This window comes from Hemicordylus capensis, chromosome 11 (assembly GCF_027244095.1).
Source record: "Hemicordylus capensis ecotype Gifberg chromosome 11, rHemCap1.1.pri, whole genome shotgun sequence".
Lineage (NCBI taxonomy): Eukaryota > Metazoa > Chordata > Lepidosauria > Squamata > Cordylidae > Hemicordylus > Hemicordylus capensis.
The window spans coordinates 2,045,220-2,069,152 of record NC_069667.1 but is presented as its reverse complement, the minus strand read 5'-3'; the positions used below and the strand labels follow the sequence as shown (position 1 = coordinate 2,069,152).

General features: G+C 50.5%; 1 protein-coding gene and 1 long non-coding RNA gene across 2 annotated transcripts in view; one reads left to right on the top strand and one right to left on the bottom strand.

Moving 5' to 3' along the window:
* Positions 1–14,483, bottom strand: part of MSN (moesin) — a 71,663-nt gene extending 57,180 nt beyond the window's left edge. The window contains exon 1 of the mRNA XM_053273668.1: positions 14,316–14,483. Within this exon, the coding sequence (XP_053129643.1) occupies positions 14,316–14,327 (12 nt within the window). The 5' untranslated portion in view covers positions 14,328–14,483. The remainder of the gene's footprint in view (positions 1–14,315) is intronic.
* Positions 14,484–17,879: 3,396 nt separating this feature from the next.
* Positions 17,880–22,485, top strand: LOC128335436 (uncharacterized). Its single transcript, XR_008311612.1, has 2 exons — positions 17,880–18,640; positions 22,248–22,485. It is a non-coding gene; the product is annotated as an uncharacterized LOC128335436 (long non-coding RNA).
* Positions 22,486–23,933: the final 1,448 nt, after the last annotated feature.

The window sequence follows — 23,933 nt, the reverse complement described above, 5'->3', positions numbered from 1 at the left end:
CAAGCCCGCTTTTCTTGATAAGATAGCCAGATTCTAACTATAGAATCACCAGTCACATCTGCACCAATTCAGCACCAAAAGTGTATTATCCTCACCCTACCTAAAGGATGGTGAGAACAGCCTTGCTCACAGGTGCTGGGTGTTTGGGGAGGGTCAATTCCTGTTGAAGACATCTGATACAGTATTGCAGCTTTCCTCTCATTAGGCCAACACCAGCACAGCCTCTTGGTCCTTTTGTAGCAGAGTGGCTAAAGGGCACCAAGTTGAGAGCAACCATTTGAGGTCTTTGGTAGTCTTCTTCAGGCTGAACAACTTCTGGAGAACTCCCTCACCACTTTTGTTAGGACCAAGTTGCCTCAAAGCAAGTCCAATATCTCCAGAACTCCTCTAACCTTCAGTCAAGTTCTGAAGAGCGTGGAAGTTTGCCTTCTAGTTGGTCCTAGGTGTTGGGAATTCTCTCTGGTAGAGAACCCCTTTTTCATTATAGCAGAGTGCACAGAGGCACAACACAGCGGATTTAGTTAGGCATGTGTGTATGCTGAGAGTAAAGTGACTTGGAGCCAGTTCATAGTTTCAAATAAATATATATGGCATTTGTTAAAGAACTCCATTCTAGATAGGAAAGTGAGGAGTTAGGATCTCTAATCTATCTCACTTCCAACACTAGGTCCTACTATGGCATCTAGATTTCTTCTTCTAATGGATCAACCATATTTATATGCTACAGCCCCTTTCCCATGACGTTCTCACAGCCACATCTCACTGCTGCATTTGAATACATTTGTTCTGTGTCTCGGGGATGAAGGTGGTTGGAATGGAAGGAGAATAAGAATGAAGAGAGAGAGACACTACAGTTCACGTGCCGGCAAGAAGCAAGATCTCTACAACTCCTCAACAGTGTTCCCTCTAAGAGGGATCCCCAGATGTTGTTCACTACAACTCCCAACATCCCCAGCGGCAATGGTCTTTGGCTGGGGATTATGGGAGTTACAGTCAACAACATCTGGGAATTCCTGCTAGAGGGAACACTGCTCCTCAAGGAAGTGTGCCTGGGTTCCCTGCCACAGCTGTGCCTTTATTGCACCAGGAACTGGCCACTGAAAGGGGGCCTGTGAAGGACTGTTTCCATTGCTCCCCCATGCCCAGGGTGGTTCCACAGAGCACACTGTCAAGAGAGCAGTACCTTGTATGCAGCACAGAAGGCGAAACTGCAGCAGAAGCAGCCAGAAGTCAACACTACCTCTCTTTTGACTCACCTTGGAAATCCCAAACCTACCCTGACTCATGCTGGTAAAGAAAGGAATGCCAGTCACCAACATCATATGCAAACTGGCCACAATCCTGCAGCTCAGAGGGCTGCAATCCCTCCCAGGTAAATATGCATAGGATCAGACTCTGATGACACACAGGGCAACAGAATGCTACAGGAGCAGGGACCTGTCTTGTTGCCTTAATACGAGTCCTGAGCCTAGAAGAGCTGCTGTAGGGAACAAAGGCTGCTTTCACTTGAACTCTGGTGCCACTTGGGAAGAAATGCTTGGCTCTACTGTACTTACGCACAAGACCGTGCACACACATACGTACGTACGTACACACACACACACACACACACCCTAGTTTTCCAGCCAGCCTCAGTGAAGTCATGAGGGAGTATCCCTGTATACTCCTCGGCTGCCTTTTCCCACAATTCCTTGCATTCCGACGGGATGCCAAGACATGGCTGCATTCGCGGCACCGCCTCCACAGTTCTCTCTCAAGCCACAGAACCAGCCATAGAGCTGCTTCGTGGAGGAGAGGCAGGCAGGCAGGCAGGCAGGCAACCCTCAGAAAGCAGCAGCCAGGAGCAAGGAGCTCAGGAGGAAAGTGGCAGAAGCAGAAGCAGAGGGAGGCTAGAGCGGCAAACATGAGATCAACAACACTTAAGTGGCTAACAAGCCCCCCGCCCCCCGATTTATCAGGCTGGTGGTTTTCCAATGGGGTCCTTAAACACAGGCCCTGCTTGCCATCTGCAGTCTCTGAAGAGACCTCACTTTTTCCCCTCTATGAGGCTGAGTGCAGGCGTCCTAGGAAGCACCATCTAAAAAGAACCGGTGGGGGTTTTTTGGCTTCAGGACTATAGTTTTTAGTCATATGCAAATTTATCTTAGATGAAGAACTCTTATCAATTACCAAAGATAACTTTAATGGGGGGGGGGCTGACCTACCCAGTTACTCTATGGTGTTTTGCACACACTCCTGCTACTGAGCAAGTTTGGAGCTGAAGCAAAAGCGAAGGGATGGCCGACGTGAAGGCACCATGCAAGAACACCACCCAGATCAGTCACTTCGCCTTGGCCCAGACACAGTGCTTTTCAAGGGAGCTCTTCGGCTCACAAGCAACTTCAAGAAGTCAGAACCACACAGCTATGCAACACATTGCCAGTGCCAGTTGCAAATGATGTGTCTACAATTTGAGAGAGGGAACTTTCACAGCAACAGCTCTTTCCCTTCAGTCAGGATTGAGAGCAGAGGCCAATTTGCAGCCCTATCAGGAATGAAAAGGGGAAGATGGAAAAAGCAACCTCAACCAATCCATGAGATGGCCTCTTTGCCAATGGACTCCGAGGGGTGGGAATTTCAAAACAAACTGGGAAACAAGCCTTTTGCAACTTTTTTCAAAGCGCAGAAAGCAAGGTAGTCACTCGCTGCCCCAAATAAACCACCTTCTCAGTCTCCAGATCAGAGACCATCATCTCAGCCACCTACCAATGAGCATACTAGAAAACCACCAATACCAAGTAGAGTTTCTCAGGCATGCAGGCTGCAGAGCAACCCACAGCAAGGAAGCTCCTCCTCTGGCAAGGTCTGAAGGCCTACAATGTGGCAACCGAAGTCAAACTGTTGGGCTCAATAGCTGGACAGGAGACCGCTGGAGAGCATCAGGTATATCACCTTGAGCTCCCTAGAGGAGCGATGGATTACAACCTAAAACATAGGGTGTTTTTTTTGAAATTCAATAGAATGAGCAACTGCAAGGCATTTTATTTTCACATTTATATCTGGCTCTTCCTCCAAGGAACCCAGAGTGGTGTACATGGTTAAGTTTTTCCTCACAACAACCCTGAGAGGTAAGTTAGGCTGCAAGATAAGTACCTGGCCCAGAGTCACCCAGTAAGTTTCAAGTCTGAATGGGAACTGAATTCTGGTCTTCCTGGTTCTAGTCCAACACTCTAACCACTATGCCAGGCTGACTCAATTGCGTTTGGGTCATGATATGTTTTCCCAGGCTAGAGAGAAGCATACTCCCCCCACCACCACTACCTCAAAGGGCCAGAGGTAATGTGACTCACAGGTTAACAGGCGGAAACGCAGCCTCTCCTTAATTTAGGACTGAGAGTTGCAGCCTTTGTTCACGATCCATAGTTGGGCAAGTTCCCTACATGGGCAAATTCTGCCCAGTCACCCCTGCTAAACCCTGAGCCTTTCACATCAGGATAATTTACTTCCAACAGGTCTTGCTGTTGAAGCCAAGCAGCGAGAGTCTAGGCAAGGGTCAACAGCTATTGTTATCACCCAACAGTTTCCAACGGGAGCTTGTGTCTTGCCAGGACGAGAGCGCTCACCAGAACGTTTCCTCCATCTGGCTCTCCCACAAAGGATTTATTTCAGAAGCTTCACCCACATCTGACCTTGGCTAGGAGGGAAGAAAGCCACTCAGTTAAAGAGTCAACTAACACAGTCCAGTCTGCAGGTGTGCACACCAACAAAGCCCCGAGCGTCACGTCCACTGGTGGTTAGGCCTTTGGCAACATCTTGGAAGGCGTGCTAATAATGACTAGAACTTGCAGCACTACTAAGGATGCACACCCGAGTGGAGAGGTCATTCCAGTAACACTGCTAAACCAGAGTCCTCTAGATAATTTTTGCTTTACTTGGGGAAAGGGTCATTGCTCCATGGCAGAGCACCCGTTCTGCATGCCAGTCACAGGTTCAGAACCTCAAATCCCATTTCACATAGTCCAGTAGGAGATGATGAGAAGATCTCCAGAGTTTCAGGTACAGTCAGTGTAGACCAGAGGGTTAGAGCATTTGGCTGGCACTGCTCACCAAAACAAAAAATGGCGGCCTCTTTCTCTCCCATATGCCTCTTTCCTGCAGGCTTCGACTCCCACAAGAGATCCCTTGCTAGTCACTCACCCAGCTCAGGGGCTGAAGAGGGCGCTGAGGGCTTGCTGGTTCAGGGCCACCCCAGCAAACGGCTCCTGAGCAGATTACCCGCGCCCATTCTCTCCCCCAACCTGGGAGCAGGGGAGGGGTGAAGGACTGCTGGGAAGACCCCTTGCTGGGGTGAACCCTGGTACAGACACTACTGAGCTTGGGAGGCCAGCTATTTAGCACAGTGCAGGACTCCTTCCTATGTCCACAGTAAATGTGAGGAAGTTCATACAGAACTTCATACAGGGTGGTGGGGTCTTGTAGCTCTTAGTTCTCAGTAGCGCACAATTTGTGCTCCCCAAGCAATCCACACAATCGCTCAGTGCCCTTCTAGCCCTACAAGGCATTCCAGCATGATCTTCCCGGTCCCCTGACCCATTTATATGCTGCTGTGTGGCAACCTACAGTCCCTCACATCAACTAACATTAACAGTCAACTAAATGTTAGGAGAGCTGGTCTTGTGGCAGCAAGCATGACTTGTCCCCTTAGCTAAGCAGGGTCCACCCTGGTTGCATATGAATGGGAGACTTGATGTGTGAGCACGGTAAGAGATTCCCTTTAGGGGATAATGGGGCCGCTCTGGGAAGAGCATCTAGGTTCCAGGTTCCCTCCCTTGCAGCATCTCCAGGATAGGGTTGAGAGAGACTCCTGCCTGCAACCTTGGAGAAGCTGCTGTTGGTCTGTGAAGACAATACTGAGCTAGATAGACCAATGGTCTGACTCAGTATATGGCAGCTCCCTATGTTACTAATCTTAATAAAGCCAAGTGCTTCTATCCCAAAAGCCTGATAAGAGAATGGCTTATGCTGCCCCCTCAAGAGGCCAACGGAATGAATTTGGTGGGTCTGCATGTGGTAGGGTGCATACTGCAAATGGGAGACTGAGGCAGAGAGAAAAGTGCAGTGCTTTAGGCCACATAAGCAAGCTTGTGGTTGAAGCAAGGTTGGGACTGCACATGTCTGGGCTCACATGTTCAGTCTCTGCACGGCAACGCCTCCGCTTAGGGGATATAAGCCAAGTTTTGTTGTGCGCTGAGTGACACACACAGCCTACAGCCCTTATCCCAGGATGGAGAGAGCTTGGCTTGCTCCTCTTCAGAGGCCCTGCTCCGAGTACCTCTGCCAACTGAGGTCAGGCAGATGGCTACTAGGGAGAATGCCTTTTTGGTGGTGGCACCCCGTCTATGGAATAGCCTCCCCAGTGAGGCTTGCCCAGCACCATCACTTTTTTCTTTTAGATGCCAAGTGAAGACCTGTCACCCAGACCTTTTAAAAATCTTTTCAAATGTGTTATATATTTTGTCATAGCTTTTCCTTTTTAATGTGCTTCTAACTATATGTTTTATCCAGCTGTTTGATGGTTTCGCCACCCAGAAAACAACTGTTGTGGGGCAGCCAACCAATCAAGCAATCAGAACTCCCAAGCTGTGATTCAGTCTGGCTGCCACTGTGCACAGAGGATGCCTAGTTGCCTTTCAGTGGGAGCAGGACTGCAGCCTCCGGCCACAACAAGCACGCCGAAACTGGCTTCCATTGGCAGGCGTGAGCACCCATATGCTGGACCACAGCCTGGAGCGCTACATCTGCAACATGCAGACCCCATGCACAGGGAAAGAGCAGCTCTGGTTACAAACCAACATTGGTCAGAATACTCGCGTGCAAAATGAGTTCAGGTGTAAATAGTCAATAGGTGCCAGCAGCTCTGCATCTCTGGGGAAGCCACCGGCCCCCGAGTACCAGGCGCTGGAGGCAAACAAGGGGGGAGGCAGGGAGATTCCTCTGCACGCCCTCCTTCAGGCTTCTGGACTGTCCCCAATCCAAGCGGAAAGCCAGCCCACACCAGGAAGGGACAAATCCCAGGCACTGGGGAGGCATGGCATCTAGGAAGTTAACCAGTTGCAGGGGAGTCACAGCAGGAGAGAAGGCGTGCCCTCAATTCCTGCCTATGGGCTTCCAGTGGCATCTGGTGGACCTCTGTGTGAAACAGGATGCCGGACTAGATGGGCCTCCTTGGGCCTGATCCAGCAGCAGGGCTGTTCTTATGTTCTTAATGGTACTATCTAAAACAGGGCATAAAACAGGAGACAGAGTTACTTAATAAAATCCTTACTTGTCCCAGGCAGCCTGTTTCTGTTCTAGGTATGTTGCCTGTCAAGGGGGTCAAGAGAAGCCCATTTGCCCTGACCCCTCCCATCAAGTCTGTCATCCAAGAGTCCATTATCTATCTGTCAAAGCCTGGCACAGACTGCTCTTCTGGGAGTTTTTGTACAGTGCCCCGAACAGCTACAGCCACCCTAAGACTTGTCATGGCCTTGGCGACTCCAGTCTGATGCACCATCCTAGGGGGTGGCTGGGCTGAGGCTCTCATCAGCAAATCATGGCAGCTGGGGATGATGGGAGTTGTGCTCCAACAGCAGCTCAGCTGAGCCAGTCCTGTGTGAGCCTCTTCATGGCAAGCATTCCATGTTCCCACCCCCACAACCAGTGTGTATGCAGCAATAAGGGACATTTCCTCTTTTAAAAGTTTATGTTCCTGCAGACGGGGGCAATATAAAAATGGCTGGTATTTGCAAAGAGAATCGCTGTTTGTGAATCTTCTTCAAAGGGTCAACGGTGGTCTTCGGAGGCAGAGCAGCCAGTCATGTTCTCCATTTCTTCCGGCTTCCGCAGCAGCGACTCATCCAAACGTGTTGCGGGGTGTGTGCGTGTGTGTGCACGCGCCCAAGGAGGCACAGCAGCCTCTGCTGCCTGGCAGCAGCGTGGGATGCTCCATGCTCTCCCACTCTTCTCAAAAGGAGTGCCGCCTGCAGGCTGGCCATTCGCCAGGTGGCCCAGCTCTACTTGATGAAGAGCCAACCTGCCAGCAGCGTGGCTCCCAGGAAAGTGGGCGTGAGCGAAGGTGCTGGGAAGCAGAGGCAGCTGTGCCTCCCACCTGGCTTGTTAGAACAAACCGCTACTGGAGAAAGGCTTCTGGACAGCTTCTCATTTTGGGTGAAAAATGACGGGCTGGCTATTGTTTTCGTGACAAAGCACCTTCCTGGCCTGACAAGATGCCGGATCTTTCTGCTAGCAACTGTACACTTTCTTCCTATCCTTCTATGTTTGGATTTTTGAATTATGATGCATAATAAAGAGGGAAAGAACCACCAACCCACCCACAACCATCTTCTGGACAGCAGTGAGGTGGCAGGTTTCTAAATACTGTGTACACACACACACACACACACACACACACACACACACACACACACCCCACCCAATGCCAGCTGGCTGATTTCACACAGGTAGCTTAACAGCACACGGATGCTTAAACCAAGCCAAACAGCACACACACTTTTGCCTTATGCAGCCAACTGGGTAAGCTAGAGTGAGCTGAAGGGCAGGGTGGGGTCCCCGGTGGACCACCTGCTGGTCACAACCATCCTGGCAAATAATGTCGGAACAGAGAGGCCAGTGGGACAGTCCCCACCCCGCTAACTGACCAAAGAGGCGCCTCTGAAATTGGCAGTTCTCTTACATTAACCAGAGGGAGACTATCCCTAACCCTCCAGTGGCTGTTGCTGGTGTCTTACCTTATGTTTCTTTTTAGATCGCGAGCTCTTTTGGGACTCGAAGCCAACCTATTTATTTATTTATCTTTCTCTGCAAACCACTCAGAACTTGTTGAAAAGCGGTATATAAATATTTGTAGGAGTACATATATTTTTAAAAACTTGGAAAAAACTCATCTTGGATTCTGGTAAATACAGCATATGGTGGGTGATGCGGAACACCCACTTGTTGTTTGGGAGTGCAAGAGCTACTACTATCTGTAGTCGGACGGTGACTGCCAGCTTATAACCAAGCTCCTGATTTTTTTCTAACAGTTAACTGCAGTCTTTGGCTTGTCTGCTCAGTTAGCCGTTCTCTTATACACATCTTGATTTTAACCCACTTACTGGTTTTTATACTAGTTTCATACACTGTACATTCTTAATTCATCATGATCTGCTTTATACATACAACCCATCACATATGTCCTGTTTCACATTTTCTTTGCCTTGTTCATAACCGATCATGTTATGATGCTTAGCCTTTTAACCTTTAACTTTTAATCTTACTGGACTTTTCTCATTGTATAAGGTAGTTTCTAGTTTTATAGTAAAAGTATTTTATAGCTTTATAATAAGGGTATTTTGTTTTTCATAGTTAAATATATACCACAGTTTTAATGTAGGGTTGTAATTGACTAATCATGATGTTATTTTTAGCTTATGTTGTTATTTCCTTGTCCATGCCCTTGTATGCTTTTATTCTTGTGCTGGTCTTGGACTGTAATAATAAAGATTGTTTGTTGATTGATTGTTGTTACTATTTGTAGTAATACTAGTAGTAAATATATGTATTGCTGCAGCTGCTACTACTACTGCTGCTGCTGCTGCTACCACTACTACAAGTAGTAGTAGCTCTTGCACTCTCAAGCAACAAGTGGATGCTCAGAATCACCCATTATACACTGTATTTACCAGAATGCAAGATGAGGTTTTTCCCAAGTTTTTTGATATTAGAAGTCAGGAGGTTGTCTTACATTCAGAGACCTGTTCCTTTCTAACAAATGCAGGTATAACCTGTATTTCACCTCTGCTTTTCAAGGGGTTCTTTAGTTCAGAGTCCTCCTCAATTTGGGTAAACACAGTAATACATAGGAACCTGCCATATACTGAGCCAGACCACTAGTCCATCTAGCTCAGAACTGTCTACACTGACTGGCAGCCTGAACGCCAAGGCTTCAGGAAGGAGTGCCCCCAGCCCTACCTAGAGATGTTGCCAGGAATTCCTTTGCAAATTTAATACTTCCACAGGCAAAGCAGATGCTCAGCCACTGAGTGATACTTTCCTTTATTTCTTAACTATGAAGCTGCTCTAAACATGGACTCTCACTCTGCAGATTGGATGCATGGATGACAGGGTTTCTTGTTCCAAAAGCAGGCAGAGAACAACTCCTCCCAGATGCAAGCAACAGCCACTATCATGACATGCAATGGCAACCCCCCAAAAACCTTTCTGCATTTAAAATATCAAGGCTCCTAGGACACCTGGTGGTAACCTACCTTCTATTGCACACATGGTACACTGTCTAGCCCAGGGGTTCTCAACATTGGGTCCCCAGATGTTTTTGGACTTCCAACTCCCATAATCCCCAGCCCCAGTGGCCTTTGGTTGGGGATTATGGGAGTTGAAGTCCAATAACATCTGGGGACCCCACGCTGAGAATCCCTGGTCTAGCCATATCATTATCTGAACATCCACTCAAGCAGGATGCATTAAGAACCCCTCCACCGAAAAGAGGGCCTCGTCTGGCTAGCTCAATCCTAGGCGGCTGAATTTAGGCAGCTTTACGTATCCATCCATACACAGAGCTCCAACTAATGAAGCCAGATTATGCATGTGCAGTTACTTAAATCTCATATGATCATACCATATAAGGGCCAGCATAGCGTAGTAGCCAGAGTGTTGGGTTAAGGCCACTGTTCCCTCTGAGGCATGCACACATGCATGCGCTCACAAGTTTTTGCATGTCCACTCAGTTCATTTTAGATCCCGCTCAGGCTGAATCAGGAAGGCCCCATTCTGAACGTAGGTGCGTGCACATTGCCTTGATACTGCCGCCCAGAACAAAACTCATTCCGCACAGAGATGAATTAGAGGGACCATGGTTAAGGGACCATGGGAGGAGAATCAGAGTTCAAATCCCCATTCAGCCATAAATCTCTCTCTCTCTCTCTCCACCTTTACCTACCCCACAGGGTTATTGTGAAGAGAAACATAACCGCTCTAGTTTCCCTGGAGGAAGAGCAGGTTATAAATGTAAAAATAAGTATCTGCATTAAGCTGCCACTGAGTCAGGCAGCCAAAGGTGACCATCATGAACACAAGAATGACTAAGAAGGGGAGCTGAAATAGGGCATGTCTCTGAACGGAAACGGGAAGAGATACACCACCAGCCTGGGGTTGCTGGTGCTGGCAGAGAGAGCCAGCTACAGCTCCTGCAGCCTGTTCCTAGTTTCAGGCTGATGCAAGCCCTAAAAATTATCCATTGCTAAGAAGCCACTTGGCCACCTAATGCCGCAGCAGGGAAGTAACTTGCCTAGGGAGCAAGAGGCTGCTGGTTCGAATCCCCGCTGGTATGTTCCCCAGACCATGGGAAACACCTACATCAGGCAGCTGTGATCTAGGAAGATGCTGAAAGGGAGATGGCAATGGGAAACCCCTCCTGTATTCGACCAAAGGAAACCACAGGGCTCTGTGGTCGCCAGGAGTCAGCATAACTTTACTTTAAGAAGCCACTTAGAGATAAACAAGCCCCTGTTGAAGGAGGGGCTGGCAGACTTTATTGGTTTGCTGCAAAAATGGTAACACTTTTGCTTGAAGATGGGGGGAAAGAAGAGTTGCCCATCAATCATTTTTTAAAAGTTCTATCCCATGTGGGGAAAAGTATCAGGTAGCTGTTCCTTTAAAGTAGCTATTGTACAAACCAAGCAGATAACTGTTGCGAGAAGAATCACCCAGATCTTTGCCTGAAGTCAGGTGGGATTCGCTCACAAGGTGCCCATTATTTTAAAGAGATATGCATAGCCTCCTTGCAGCACTGGCATAATATACCTTACTTTCCTGTGTTGTAGGCTTGTTTAAGAAATCCTAGGACAACTGCTCTTAATATTTTCCTTTTGGTTCAGGTTTTCCAATTGGAAATTAATGTGATAATTGCAGGATTCCAAGCAAGAGTTTTTTTTAAGGAGGTTGGTGGTTTTTTGTCTTGTTGGTTTTTTTGTGGGGTTTTTTTTTTCCCCAAGAGAGAAGCCCTCCCCTCTTTGTTCAGACAGCCTCCTTTTTCACAAGCCAGTCAAGTATGGACTTGACACATCTCAGCACTGCCTGGCCTCCTCAGCCAAGAAATACTTTTCAGTCAAGCCGAGACAAGGCACCATAGCAACTCAGACCAAGACCTGAGTTATGAGTTGCAAGAAAGCCACCCTCAAAGACCTGCACAAGACTTTAGCCACAAAGCCCATTTACGGGTAGCAGCAGCAAGGACATAACATCTGCTTCACTCACACACTACCCATCAATGGTCAGTGAGGTCACTGTGCTACTAAGTCCATTGCAGCAGCAAGAACGAAGCATTTTGCGGCATCTTAGATGATCAGTGGGTTCTAGGCAACACACAGTGCCCACAAACACTTATGCAACAATAGCGGTCTCTAAGGTGCAGATCTAGTGCTTCTTTAAGTGGTTATACTTCAGAAATCACAAGGCTATAGCTCAGAAGAACATCACGGCTTGCTGACAGTTACTAAAGTAAAGTTGCACAACTGCACTAGTCAGCCACAAGAAGCTTCATTATTTCTTTAGAATTCCCCCGCCACACACACACACACCCCTTGAGGAATGCACATTACATGCCAAAGGAGGGAGGGTCTCAGACTTGGATCCCCAGATGGTGCTGAACTAGAACTCCCATCATCCAGAGCAGCACCAGCCAAAGCCCATTGGTGCTGTGGATGATGGCGGTTGTGGTCTGACGTCATAAGAACAGGCCTGCTGGATCAGGCCCAATGCCGATCTGGTCCAGCATCCTGTTTCACAAAGTGGCCCACCAGATGCCTCTGAGAAGCCCTCAACTAGTCGGGGAGGGCAGGACCTCCCTTGCTGTTGCTCCCCTGCAGCTGGCATTCAGAGGCATCAAGATCGCCTTGTCCTCTGTGAATTGGTCCTCCAGGCCCTTTTGAAGCCATCCAAGCTAGTAGCCTTCGCCACATCCAGAGGCAGACATTTCCAAAACTTAATTATGTGCTGTGCAAAGAAGTACTTGCTTTTGCCAGCCCTAAGTTGACAAAATGGTCCTCGGAGAGGAGAGCTGGCCTTGTGGCAGCAAGCATGACTTGTCCCCTTAGCTAAGCAGGGTCCGCCCTGGTTGCATATGAATGGGAGACTAGAAGTATGAGCACTGGAAGATATATTCCCCTCAGGGGATGGAGCCGCTCTGGGAAGAGCAGAACAGTCTTCCCTCTAGCAGGGATTCCCAGATGTTGTGGAATACAATTCCCATAATCCCCAAGCAAAAGCCATTGCAGCTGGGGAGTTGTAGTTCACAACATCCAGGAATCCCTGTTAGAGGGAACACTGGAGCAGAAGGTTCCAAGTTCCCTCCCTGGCAACACCTCCAAGATCGGGCTGAGAGAGAGCCAGTCTGTGAAGACAATACTGGGCTAGATAGACCAATGGTCTGACTCAGTATGTGGCAGCTTCCTATGTCCCTAAGTTTCCTGGCAGTCTGAGGACCCAAGTTGGAGAAGGCCTGTGCTATGGGACCACCCCCTCTGTGGGTGGGAACTGCACTCCGGCTCCTCTCCCGGAACTGAAGCGGTTGAACACCCCGGTGTGTTACTTGGGCAAAGAAGCGGAAGGAAAAGGCGCCTTCACTCAGGACCGTCTGAGCTGAAACAGCCTGGCTGGCACAAGGACTCCCCAGCTTGACACTCTGGGGAGCTACCAACCTGGCCCAGCTTTACCCAGAGCCCCCAGGGCAGGCCTAACGCTCTACTACCCACTTCACAACTAGACACTCCCAAAGCACTGGAGCACAGGAACTGATACGCCAGGTCAGACCGCTGCTCCATCTGGCTCACTACACTGACTGGCAGCACTCTCCAAGGCTTCAGACAGGCTGCTAGGGACTGACCCTGGGACCTTCTGCGTGCAAGGCGGATGCTCTCTAGGTACAGCCCCACAGCAGTCTAAGGAGGGGCGGGGTCTGGGCAGGCTCAGGTTCAGCTCTCCCAAGGCAAGAGTCTCACACAGAGCTGGTGGGCAACTAAGCCAGAACCAGCATGCCCGGGGGACCTGCACAGGCAGGCAGAGGCTCCCTCCCGGTCCTGGTGTCTGCTGTTCCTTGACTTCCGCCCCCTCCCTGGCGATTCCAGGCAGGCCTTGCAGTCAGCAACCAGCCCCGACCCAGAGCAGCCCTCAGAGGCTGGCATGGAGGCATAACCAGTGGCCCAGCACGTGCTTGGCCTGCAGAAGGTTCCCGGTTCGAGTTCCGGCTTTGCCAGTTCTAAGGATCTCCTTCAGCCCGGCTGGGAAAGCCCCCACCCCTCTCTCTGGAAAGTGCTGCCAGTAGGGATGGCCCAACTCAGTAGGAAGCAAACTTGCCACCGTAATGGGAGGGAGCCACAGCGAGCCTGCTCTGACTGCCGAGCTCCACATGGGGAAGGAGAGCTCCTGCCCAGAGGAGCCACTGCCAGTCCGAGCAGACAGCGCAAGGCCGGAGGGACCAGGGACCGACTCAGCACCAGGCAGCAGCGGCGAAGATTCCGAGGAGGGGCCGGAGGCTGCGGGGCGGCTCAGCACGTGGCTTGCGAGCACAAGGTCCTCCCAGGATCCCTGGAGCGAGATCCCGAGACCGGCGGGCAGCGGACATCCCTGCCCGAGTGGGGGCGGGCGACTCAACAGGTGCCCCCCGCCCCGAGCACGCCCGCGGTTTCCCGGCCCGCCATCCGCGCACACGCCCCCGCCCCACTGGTCCTCTGAACTGGGGCGTGGGCAGAGGAAGCCTCGCGCGCGCGCTGGGGGGCGGGGCGGGCCGGGCCGGGCCAGGGGGCTTCCCAGCCTAGCCCGGGCAAAGAAAGACAAGAGTCACGTCTAGGCGGCAGCAGCAGCAGCAACCGCAGCCCTTTCCTGCTTCGCAGCCGGCCTCCCCCCCCCCCCCGCCCACAGCGAGAGGGCCGCCGTCGCGGAAACTGCCCTTCCCCGCCGGCCCGGGTGCGAGAGACGGGCGCGCCTCCTGGCCATGAATGCGCCCCATTCAGAAGCTGCCCCGGCCCGGCCCGCGAGCCGGAGCCAACAGGCGGGCGGGCACCTCGAGGGAGGCAGGGCGCGCACCACCAGCACCCCCTCCGCGCCCAGAGAGAGGGAGGGGTGGGCCCCGCGGCTCCCTCGGTGGGGGGGGGCTGCAAAGGTGGCCCGTTTGGCCCTCTCGAAGCAGCTGCCGCTCCAGCAGGCGAGCGGGGAGGGGGCCCCAGGTGGCGAGGGGCTCCGCTGGGGAGGGGCGCGCCGAGGGGACTCCCGCCGGCTCCACGTACCGTCTTGGGCATGATGCCGCTGGGCTGGGCTCCTCTGGGCGCGACGGCGGGTGCTGGCTGCGCTGCTTCTTCGTGCTATCGGGCCCGAGTGAGCGAGCGAGCGAGTGGCTGGGCGGCTGCTGCTCCCCCACCCGGCAGACAGACAGACACAGCGAGCCGGCCTCTCCAAGCCCGCCGCGCGCGCGCGCCACCGCCTTTATTCGGGGCAGGCGCTGCGCAGCCCCCGCCCTTCCTGCCTGCCTGCCCTCCTCCCTCCCCCCCCGGCGGGGCCCCGCTCGCTGGCGCTGCCACCACCATCGCGGCCCTCTCCCCGCCCCGTCCCACGGTGGGCCCCGCGCGGCACGGCACCCTCCACCACACCTCCCCGGGGGAAAGGGGCCCCTGGGCTGGGCACGGCGCCTGCCTGGGGTCGGAGGGACCTCTGCCCCTCCCCGGAACACCAGGGGCAGCAAAAGTGATGGGCGGGAGATATAGGGCGGCAGCGGCAGCAGGGCAAAGGCCGCGGGACTTCGGCGGCAATTCGAGGAGGACATTGCAGCTGGCTGCGGCCTCTCCACTAGCCATGATGGATGGCCCTGGGGAGCCTCCGTGTTCCGAGGCAGTCTGTCTCTCCGTAGCAGCTGTTGGGAGGCAACAGAGAGCGGCTTGCCTGCGTGGCCGGCTCCTGGGGAGCAACAGCAGGGGACCGGGGGGGTGATGGGAGTTGTAGTCCCAGGGTGGCCTCCACTGTGATAGATCAAGAGGCCTTCCTGTGATTTTGCCTTCTCCGGTGCCGTCTTCCTGTTCCCTCTGCTTCCCCTTCCTCACTCAGACACACACACACACCCCGCCATCTCCTTGCTTGCCCCCCTTCTCCCTCCTTGGGTTGTGTCAGCCTCTTTTCCAAAGGGGACAAGTGCTGGGACCCCACATGGCCCTGGAAAATACCCCGGGGCTGTGGGCTGGGATCTCCATCCCTCCTGGCAGCTTCCCAGACCAGCCTCTAGTTCGCTGTATCCTTTTTGTTAAATCCGGAGCGGGGTTTCTACAGTGTATCCAAGGGAGGCGCTCGGAGCTCCCTGTCCCTGTTGCTCTTCTTCTTCAGCCATTATCCCGTGATTGCATTGCACCCAGCAGCTGTTACAGGGGCAGGGCAGAGTGCAGCTGTAATGGGGGGGGCGGGCAGGGGGTGCTTTTATGTGCGTCCCAAAGGTTGCACAAGAACAGGGAAGCAGCCCTCTGCTGAGTCCGAGCCTTGGTCCACCCAGCTCCGTAGTATCTCTACTGTTGGTTCTAAGTAACCTACAAAAAAGGTGAAGCCACCTGATGGCACAGCCCGGAAGCAGCGTGCTTAGAGAGCAGAAAGCTCTTGGTTCGAGTCCCCGCCAGTGTGTTCCCCAGCCTACGGGAGACCTCCTATATTGGGCAGCCGCGATCTAGGAAGATGCTGAAAGGCCTCATCATCTCAGACTGCGCAGGAGGAGGCAATGGTCAGCCCCTCCTGTATGCTACCAAAGACAGCCACAGGGCTCTGTGGGCGCCAGGAGTCGACACCGACTCAACGGCACAGCCAACCAACCTACAAAGCCTTAAGCATCTTAGGCCCCGGGCATTTTAAGAGAATGCCATCTAGGAGCCACATGGCTTATTGAGACCACTCAGCCTGCATCTCCTCCGGAATGGCGGGGGTGCATTCACATATCTGCCAGATTTACCCATGAATCTCTGCGAGTTGTCGGGGAGCCATTAACACACAATTCAGGTTTTTCCCTGCACGTTAGAGTGCAGCCTGATTTATATCTGGGGTAAAAAAAATCCACCTTTTGCATTGGGTTTTTGGGACAACTTCGAGTTCACAGTAAAGCCTCACAGTAAGCCTGCTGTCTGGGGAAGCTTCTGCAGTTGCCACCGGCTCATCGGGTGGCACTCTGGGACAAGCCTTCTCTGCTGCCACCGCTGTTGTTGGTTTTGGATTGCATGCCCTAGGACTTTTACACACAGCAGGCTTTAACGCAGGTTTGTTGGAGGCTTTGCTGTGAACTCGAAGGTGTCCCAAAAAACCAATGCAAAAAGTGCATTTTTTAAACCTCAGATAGAAATTGGGCTACACCTTCATGCAGTGAAAAACCCAAATTGTGTGTTAACTGCTCCCCGAAAACGTTTGGGTAAATCTGGTTGATATGTGAACTTACTCCTTCCATTCCAGAGGAGATGTGAGCTAAAGGACTTGAAAAGCCCATTATGAAGAACTTCCTGGTTGAAATAAGTGCCACCTCATCTCTGGATGTTTTTGAGAAGTTGCTTAAAACACATCTGTTTCCATAACCTTATAATTAGATTTCAATGTAGTTTTTAATAATAGTTTTAATGTTTAATTATTGCTTTTATTATGTTGTATTTGTTGCAAACCGCCTAGAGATGCAAGTAATTTGAGGCGGTATTAAAACACACTAAATCAATCAGCACCAACTGGCAATGGCTCTCCAGAGTTTCAGGCAGGAATCTTTACCGCCAGGGGTTGAGCCTGGGGCCTTCTGCATGCGAAGCAGAAGTTCTGCCCCTGAGTTCTGGCCCACCCTTAATTGTCAGCTCAGCTGCTCTGCGTTATAGGGGCATCATCCCAGTCAGGAGCAGTCTTTTGTTGAGTTTGAGTTCTTGCAGCATGCTGTGTTGCTGAAGAGGCTGATGAAGAAACCCAGAGTGTAGTTTCTCTGGGTAAAGATCCCACCACAGGGAATGATGGGAGTTGTAGTCCAACATCAGCTGGAGAGCACCTTGCGTAATGACTTCTTCTAAAGGCCCTTTTACTGACTCTGCAGCAGCTGCTGCTGCTTCTGCTATTGTTTAAATTGCATTTCAGTGCATTTGTCTTGTGCTGGTGTTTTAGTACGTCTGCCAACCTGGGAGTCTCCCAGTGTGAAAGGCAGAATCTTAATTATTCTTAAAACAGGTAAAATTTTATCCATGTCCCCACAGAAGATTTTCAGTGACGTCCCATATGGTGAAAGGCTACTCTGAGGGACAATTCGGAGTGAGGAAATGGCCGGGCAGGAAGGGTTAAGCAGTCCCTCTCGGTGCTTCTGACCATCCCCACGGGAAGCTGCTTCCCCACCCTTAAAGGGCCCTTCAGGGCGCTCCCCAGGTCTCTGCATGGGCCTGGGGCTGTCTGGTGGGCTCCCTATTAAGAGCACAGGAATTCCTGGGGCTGTTGGGCAAAGAGGGTCTATCAACAAGGCAGGCAGCTAAATTCCTGTTCTGGCTTTGTGTGCTTGGGCTGGTTTCATAACAAGTCAACAGCAAGGCACCCTTGGTTGGCTTTAATCCACATTTTCTTAGGTGTTGGATTTTTGTTTTTGGCATGACCACGATTAATCTTATAGTGAGCACTGGATAACCCCAGTGCTCAAACCTTTGAATGTTAACCCCAACGCAGCGCTCAAAACATGCCGACCATAACATCTCTCAACTGTACCCATCCATGTGGGCTACCCCAAAGAATCTTCTCCCAAGACTGCTTGGACTGAAGATGGCCAGCACCTGTACCTCTAAGTCAGGGGACTACTGCTCCCATCACCCCCAGCCACAAATAGAGATGATGGGAGTTGTAGTCCAGCAACTGCTGGGGACCCAAGATGGGGAATGGCTGCCCTAAGATGGTAGCCCCCAGCAGGGCCGTCAGCAGCGAGCCTACTGCTGCTGCTTTGCCCCCAGTCTGCAGCTTCTAGGCGCACAAGGCATCTCAAGAGGCCGGCTCTGTTTGCTGAGCTCTCTCGAGCAAGCATGTCAGTGGATTCCACAAGAGCTTGCAGGCCAGGTCCCGCAGAGTCATCTGCATGCTGCACCCTGGGCTTTTGGGGGGATGCTGTTGACCTGCTGTGCCCCCCCTGCCCCCCACCAGGAGCGACATCTTCAAAGGAAACCAAGCAGATTAAGTACCATGGCCTGGGAAGAACCCAAACCATTGGCTTTTAAGGTCTAGAAGTCCTTGAAACCAGCTTAATGTATATTCTATTAGGGATCTTCCAGAGATGCTGGATAACACCACTTGCCTTTAACATTTTTTTAAATTAATATTAAGCAGCTTAGATGTGGTTCACTTTGAAGTGGGGGGAAAATAGGTGTAAGGTTTAAAATGCTTTCATTTTAGTTCACTGGTGGAGCCCTGGGGGAAAGAAACACTCTACAGAAAGGCTGTAAAAGAAATCCTCCTCCCTTTTTTTCCTTACAGTATCCCCATGCTGGGGAAAGCTGCTGCACCTGGTGAGTTTCTGCTTCCCTGTGCTGGGGAAAGCTGCTGCACCTGCTGAGTTTCTGCTTGCCTATGCCAGGGAAAGCTGCTGCATCTGGTGAGTTTCTGCTTGCCTATGCTGGGGAAAGCTGCACCTGTTGAGTTTCTGCTAGCCAGGTAGCTGTTAAAGGCATGGGGTCTGTACCTCGAAATGTTGCCAGTATTCTGTGGACATACCTGGTGTTTGTATGGATTCGTCATCCAGGGATTTCCCCAACCCCCGCCCCAAGGCCTGGGGGTGCTCATAAGAGAGTTTTCTTTTTCCTTTTAAAATGTATTCCATTCTTTCTCCAAAGAGCTCCACAGACACGGTTCTTTCCTCCCCACGCCCCCATTTTACTCTCACAACCACCCTGTCGATCAGGCTGAGAGAGAGACGGTCAGTGGTCTAAGGTCACTCCATGAGCAGGATTGGGCCTGAGGTTTGCCCAGCACCCAGCCTTCTTCACTGCACCGTTCTGACCGACTGCTGCTGCTTTATTTTTAAGGATATTTTCTGTTTCTGATTTAGATCAAACACAAATCTTGCTTACTGTAAGAAAATGTCAGCCATGGCACGGTTGCTAGGGACCTTGCCCTGCCATCCCTGAATCAGACAGGATTTAATAACCCAAAGATCTAAAAACCATAAAAACTGGGTTTATATTTCAAAATGGTAGGATTTGGAGTGATTTGCCATTTGCTTTTCTTAATGATTACCTACAGATGTGCAACACCCTTTACTGTTTCTTTCCGTCTACAATTTGTCTCTGTTCGTCTTGTCCGAGGCTCGAGTCTATTTTTAGAATGCTAAAAATAACCTGGGAGTTGCCAGTGCTTTTGGCCAGAGAGGGAAGCAGGCTTTCTGAGAACTTTGCTTCCACTTCAGCTTTTAACAGTTTTCTGTAAAGAAGTTCATGGAGTCCAGAGGAAGGTCCCATTCTGGGAGGGGCTCTGTTCCAGTCACTCCCCCTTGCATTGTGGAGGTCATGGAGACCACCTGCGACTCTCTCCCTCCTGCATCTGGACCCTGCAGAGCCATTACCCAGACATTAAGGGGATGCTGTAATCTCAGTTATTGTCCTCAAGGTAGGCAGACCCTGGCCAGCCGTAATTTACTACGGTATCATCCAGAAAGACATTTGGGAATAAGCCAGGATGCAGTTACATCAGGGGGTCTCAAATGTCCCCATTGTATTTGTGTATCTCATTTACAGCAGACCATAATGGTGCAAAGTGCTTTTATAATCTTTAATTCATTCTTCTTCACAACAAATTCATATGCTCATTTACTGGGGGGAGGGAATTAGGGGGAGCCTGTCCAGATCTCTCTCTCCCACTTGAATCCTTGACTGAGACGGAAATCCTATGTGCACTTACTTAGGAGTATGAGGGACTTCCGTAAGTACATGCCCTGCTGGATCAGGCCCAAGGAGGCCCATCTAGTCCAGCATCCTGTTTCCCACAGTGGCCCACCAGATGCCTCTGGGGAGCCCACAGGCAAGAGGTATGCGCCTGCCCTCTCTCCTGCTGTTGCTCCCCTGCAACTGATATTGAGAGGCATCGTGCCTCTGAGGCTGGAGGTGGTCTGTAGCCACCAGAGTAGTGGCTATTGATAGACCTGTCCTCCATGAATTTGTCTAAGTCCTTTTTAAAGCCATCCAAGCTAGTGGCAATCACCACATCTCGTGGCAGAGAATTCCATAGGTTAATTATGTGTTGTGTGAAAACGTACTTCCTTTTGTTGGTCCTAAATTTCTTTGCAATCAGTTTCATGGGATGATCCCTCTTTCTAGTGTTATGTGAGAGGGAGAAAAACCTCACCTCCACACCATGCATAATTTTATAGATCTCTATCATGTTGCTCCTCAGCCATCTTTTTTCTAAACTAAAAAGCCCCAGATGCTGTAGCCTTACCTCGTAAGGAAGGTGCTCCAGGCCCCTGATCATCTTGGTTGCCCTCTTCTGCACCTTTTCCAGTTCTGTTTTCCAAAGCTGTACACAGTACTCCAGATCATAGTCCTGGATCATAGGCCACATCATAGATTTGTATAAAAGCATTATAATATTACCATTTTTATTTTCAATCTTTTTCCTAATGATTCCTAGCATGGAATTAGCCTTTTTCACAGTTGCCACGCACTGAGACGACACTTTCAACTAGCTGTCCACTGCGACCCCAAGATCTCTCTCCTGGTCAGTCACCAACAACTCAGACCTCATTAGTGTATATGTGAATCTGGAGTCCCCTCACCCCCATACACATCACTTTACACTTGCTTGCATTGAACCACATCTGCCATTTTGTCGCCCACTGACCCAGTTTGGAGAGATCCTTTTGGAGCTCCTCACAATAGGTTTTGGGTTTTACTACCCTAAATAGATTGGTGTCATATGCAAATTTGGCCACCTTGCTGCTTACTCCAACTTCTAGATCATTTATGAATAAGTTAAAAAACACCGGTCTGAGTTCAGATCCCCTTCTTACTTTCCTCCATTCTCTAGAACTGTCCATTTATTCCTACCCTCTGTTTCCTGTCCTTCAACCACTTACCAGTCCACACATGAACCAGTCCTCTTATCCTATGACTGCTACATTTTCTCAAGAGCCTTTGGTGGGGAACTTTGTCAAATGCTTTTTTGAATACTATGTCAACTGGATCACTTTTATCCACACACCTATTGACACTCTCAAAGAACTCCAAAAAGTTGGTGAGGCGAGATGTAGCTTTGCAGTAGCCTGACAATTTTTTCTTTGAAAATATCTTCCAACAATTTGCATGCAACAGAAGAGGTAACCGGCCTCTAATTTCCTGGATCCCACCCCCGATCCCTTTTTGAAAATCAGGGTTATACTGGCTACTTGCAAGGAGGCCAGCAATCTCACATTTGAGTTCTTTAAGGACTCTTGGGTGGATGCCATCTGGCCCTGGCAATTTGTTCATTTTTAATTTTTCCAGACAGTTTAGACTGCCATCTCTTCTTGTCTCCTCTATCCAGTGGTGCTCTTACCCCTGGACTTTGGGGCTGAAGTCCAGGGCTTCCACACCCCTGGGGGCCCCCAAATCCTCTTTAGTCTGTCCCGGGTGGTGTGGTTGCCTGGTACGGCATGATGATGCTTAATTTGCGGGAGGTGGGAGGGGGTGGGCTCCAAAGGCCTTTAGGTCCAGGCTCCAAAATTACCTAGGTGCACCTCATCCTCTGTCTGACTCAGTTATTTAGCCTGTGTCCCTAAGAGGCTCGATTTAGGTATATGCTCAATATCCTCTGCCATGAAGACAGATGCAAAGAACATGTTTAGCTTCTCTGCGATCTCCATATCTTCCTTAATAATCCCTTTCACTCCCTCATCAACTACAGGGAGTTGGTTCATCTGTTAACCACTTCCCTGGCAGGTTTCCTGCTTCTGATGTATTTAAAGATGTTTTTGTTGTTCCCCTTGATGCTTTTAGCTCAATGTTCCTCAAATTCTTTTTTCACCTCCCTTATTGTTGCCTTACATTTCTTTTGTGGGGGGTTGTGTTCCTTTCTGTTCTTCTTCTTTATAGCTTCCTTGACATGTTAGCCATGCTTAGTGGTGCCTTTTGTCCTTTTTGGTGTACCTTCTAACTGGGCTTCTGTTATTGTGGTTTTGAATAAATTCCATGTATTCTGGAGTGAAGTGATCTCTTGATTTCCCCTTTTAGTTTTCTTTGTACCAAACTCCTCATCTTAGAGAAATTTCCTCTTCTGAAGTTCAACGTGTCTGCTTTAGACTTCCTTGGCGATTCTCTCCTCGCATATATGCTGAATTGGATCACAGGATGGTCACTGTTCCCTAAAGCTTCCACGACATTGACATCTCGCACCAGGTCCTGTGCACCACTCAGGATTAAATACATTCCAAATAAATATGCTATGATTGAGCTTGAGCTCATAAAACCATTCCAAATCTGAAAATAATTTGATTACTCCTTTATTTTTTAAAGAAATGTCTACCCTACTTAACCAAAGGTGGCTTACAACAAAACTCAGAAAAATTAAGCATCACAAGTAATTAAAAACACGTCAAAGCACATGGAGTAGTAATTGGCAACAGCTTGCATTGTGTGCGTGTGTGCTAGCACAGAGGATTAAGTCACAGAGGACAAGCTGCAATCATGTGTCCCATACACACGTTACATACACAATCTGTGTACCGTGTATGCACTTACAGAACCGTACATGCATACAGAGCGTCGGACTCAGACCCAGGTTCAAATCCCAGTTCAGCCATGAAACTCGCTGTGGCTGTTCTCACACGCAGCCTAACCCAGGCTACGGAAGCCCAGCCTGGGTTAAGCTGTGCATGAGGAGCACCAGGATCGAGCCCGACCCCGGCGGGCCAGTGCTGCTGATCCCAGCTTTTAGTTGGGGTTAAGGGCACCCGTGCAGCCACCTAATGGTGCAGTGGTGAAGTAACTTGACTAGGGCGTAAGAGGTTACTGGTTTGGATCCCCACTGCTATGTTCCCCAGACTATGGGAAACATCTATATTGGGCAGCAGCAATAGAGGAAGATGCTGAAAGTCGTCATCTCGTACTGTGCAGGAGGAGGCAATGGCCAACCCCTCCTGTATTCTACCCAAGACAACCACAGGGCTCTGTAGTCGCTAGGGCACTTTCCAGACTAGCAGCCCAACAGCAGCAAAATGCCTCCGTTCAGGCAAGCAGGGGGAGCAGTCTCGTGGGAACTAACAACCAAAAAACCAGCCACTTTCTTACCCCAGATATACGACGTCCTAGCTCTATATCTCAGAGATTAAATTCGAAGCAAGGCAGTGGCAATGTGAACGGCACCCTGCTGTCCATGTAGGGACTGCGGTGTCACGACGCAGGAAGTGTGGAAGCCCCCTTCCCAGATCCTCCGTGACCCAGTGGCAGGGTCTAATCTGGAAAGTGCCCAGGAGTCGACAACTGACTCGATGGCACAACTTTACCTTGAAGGGCACCGGCGCACCGTTCAACCCAGCTCCCTGGTCGTGTGTGAGCTCGGGCTGCTTCCACACAGAGACAGGTGCCTAGAGTGCCCCTCTCCTGGAGGAATCCCCCAACGCACCCCACTCAGTGCATGGTGCTTATGCATCATCCTGGCTTCTGGAGCTGCATACTGCTCCTTGACACTATGCTACTCACCTGGGAGCATAGTCCATGCTCCCAGCAATGTGTGTGATCGTCTGGGGGAAAGGTAAGATTTGTGCAGCCTTCCACCTGCCGGCTCTCTCCTCTGCCCACGTTGCCAAGTGCAGTCATTCCCACAAAAACATGTACATCTGTGCAGACACCTGTGCAATGCAATGTCTGGACGGGGCTGTGGTGTGTGGTGCTCCTGCGAGGGGTTGTCGCGGAGTGCAC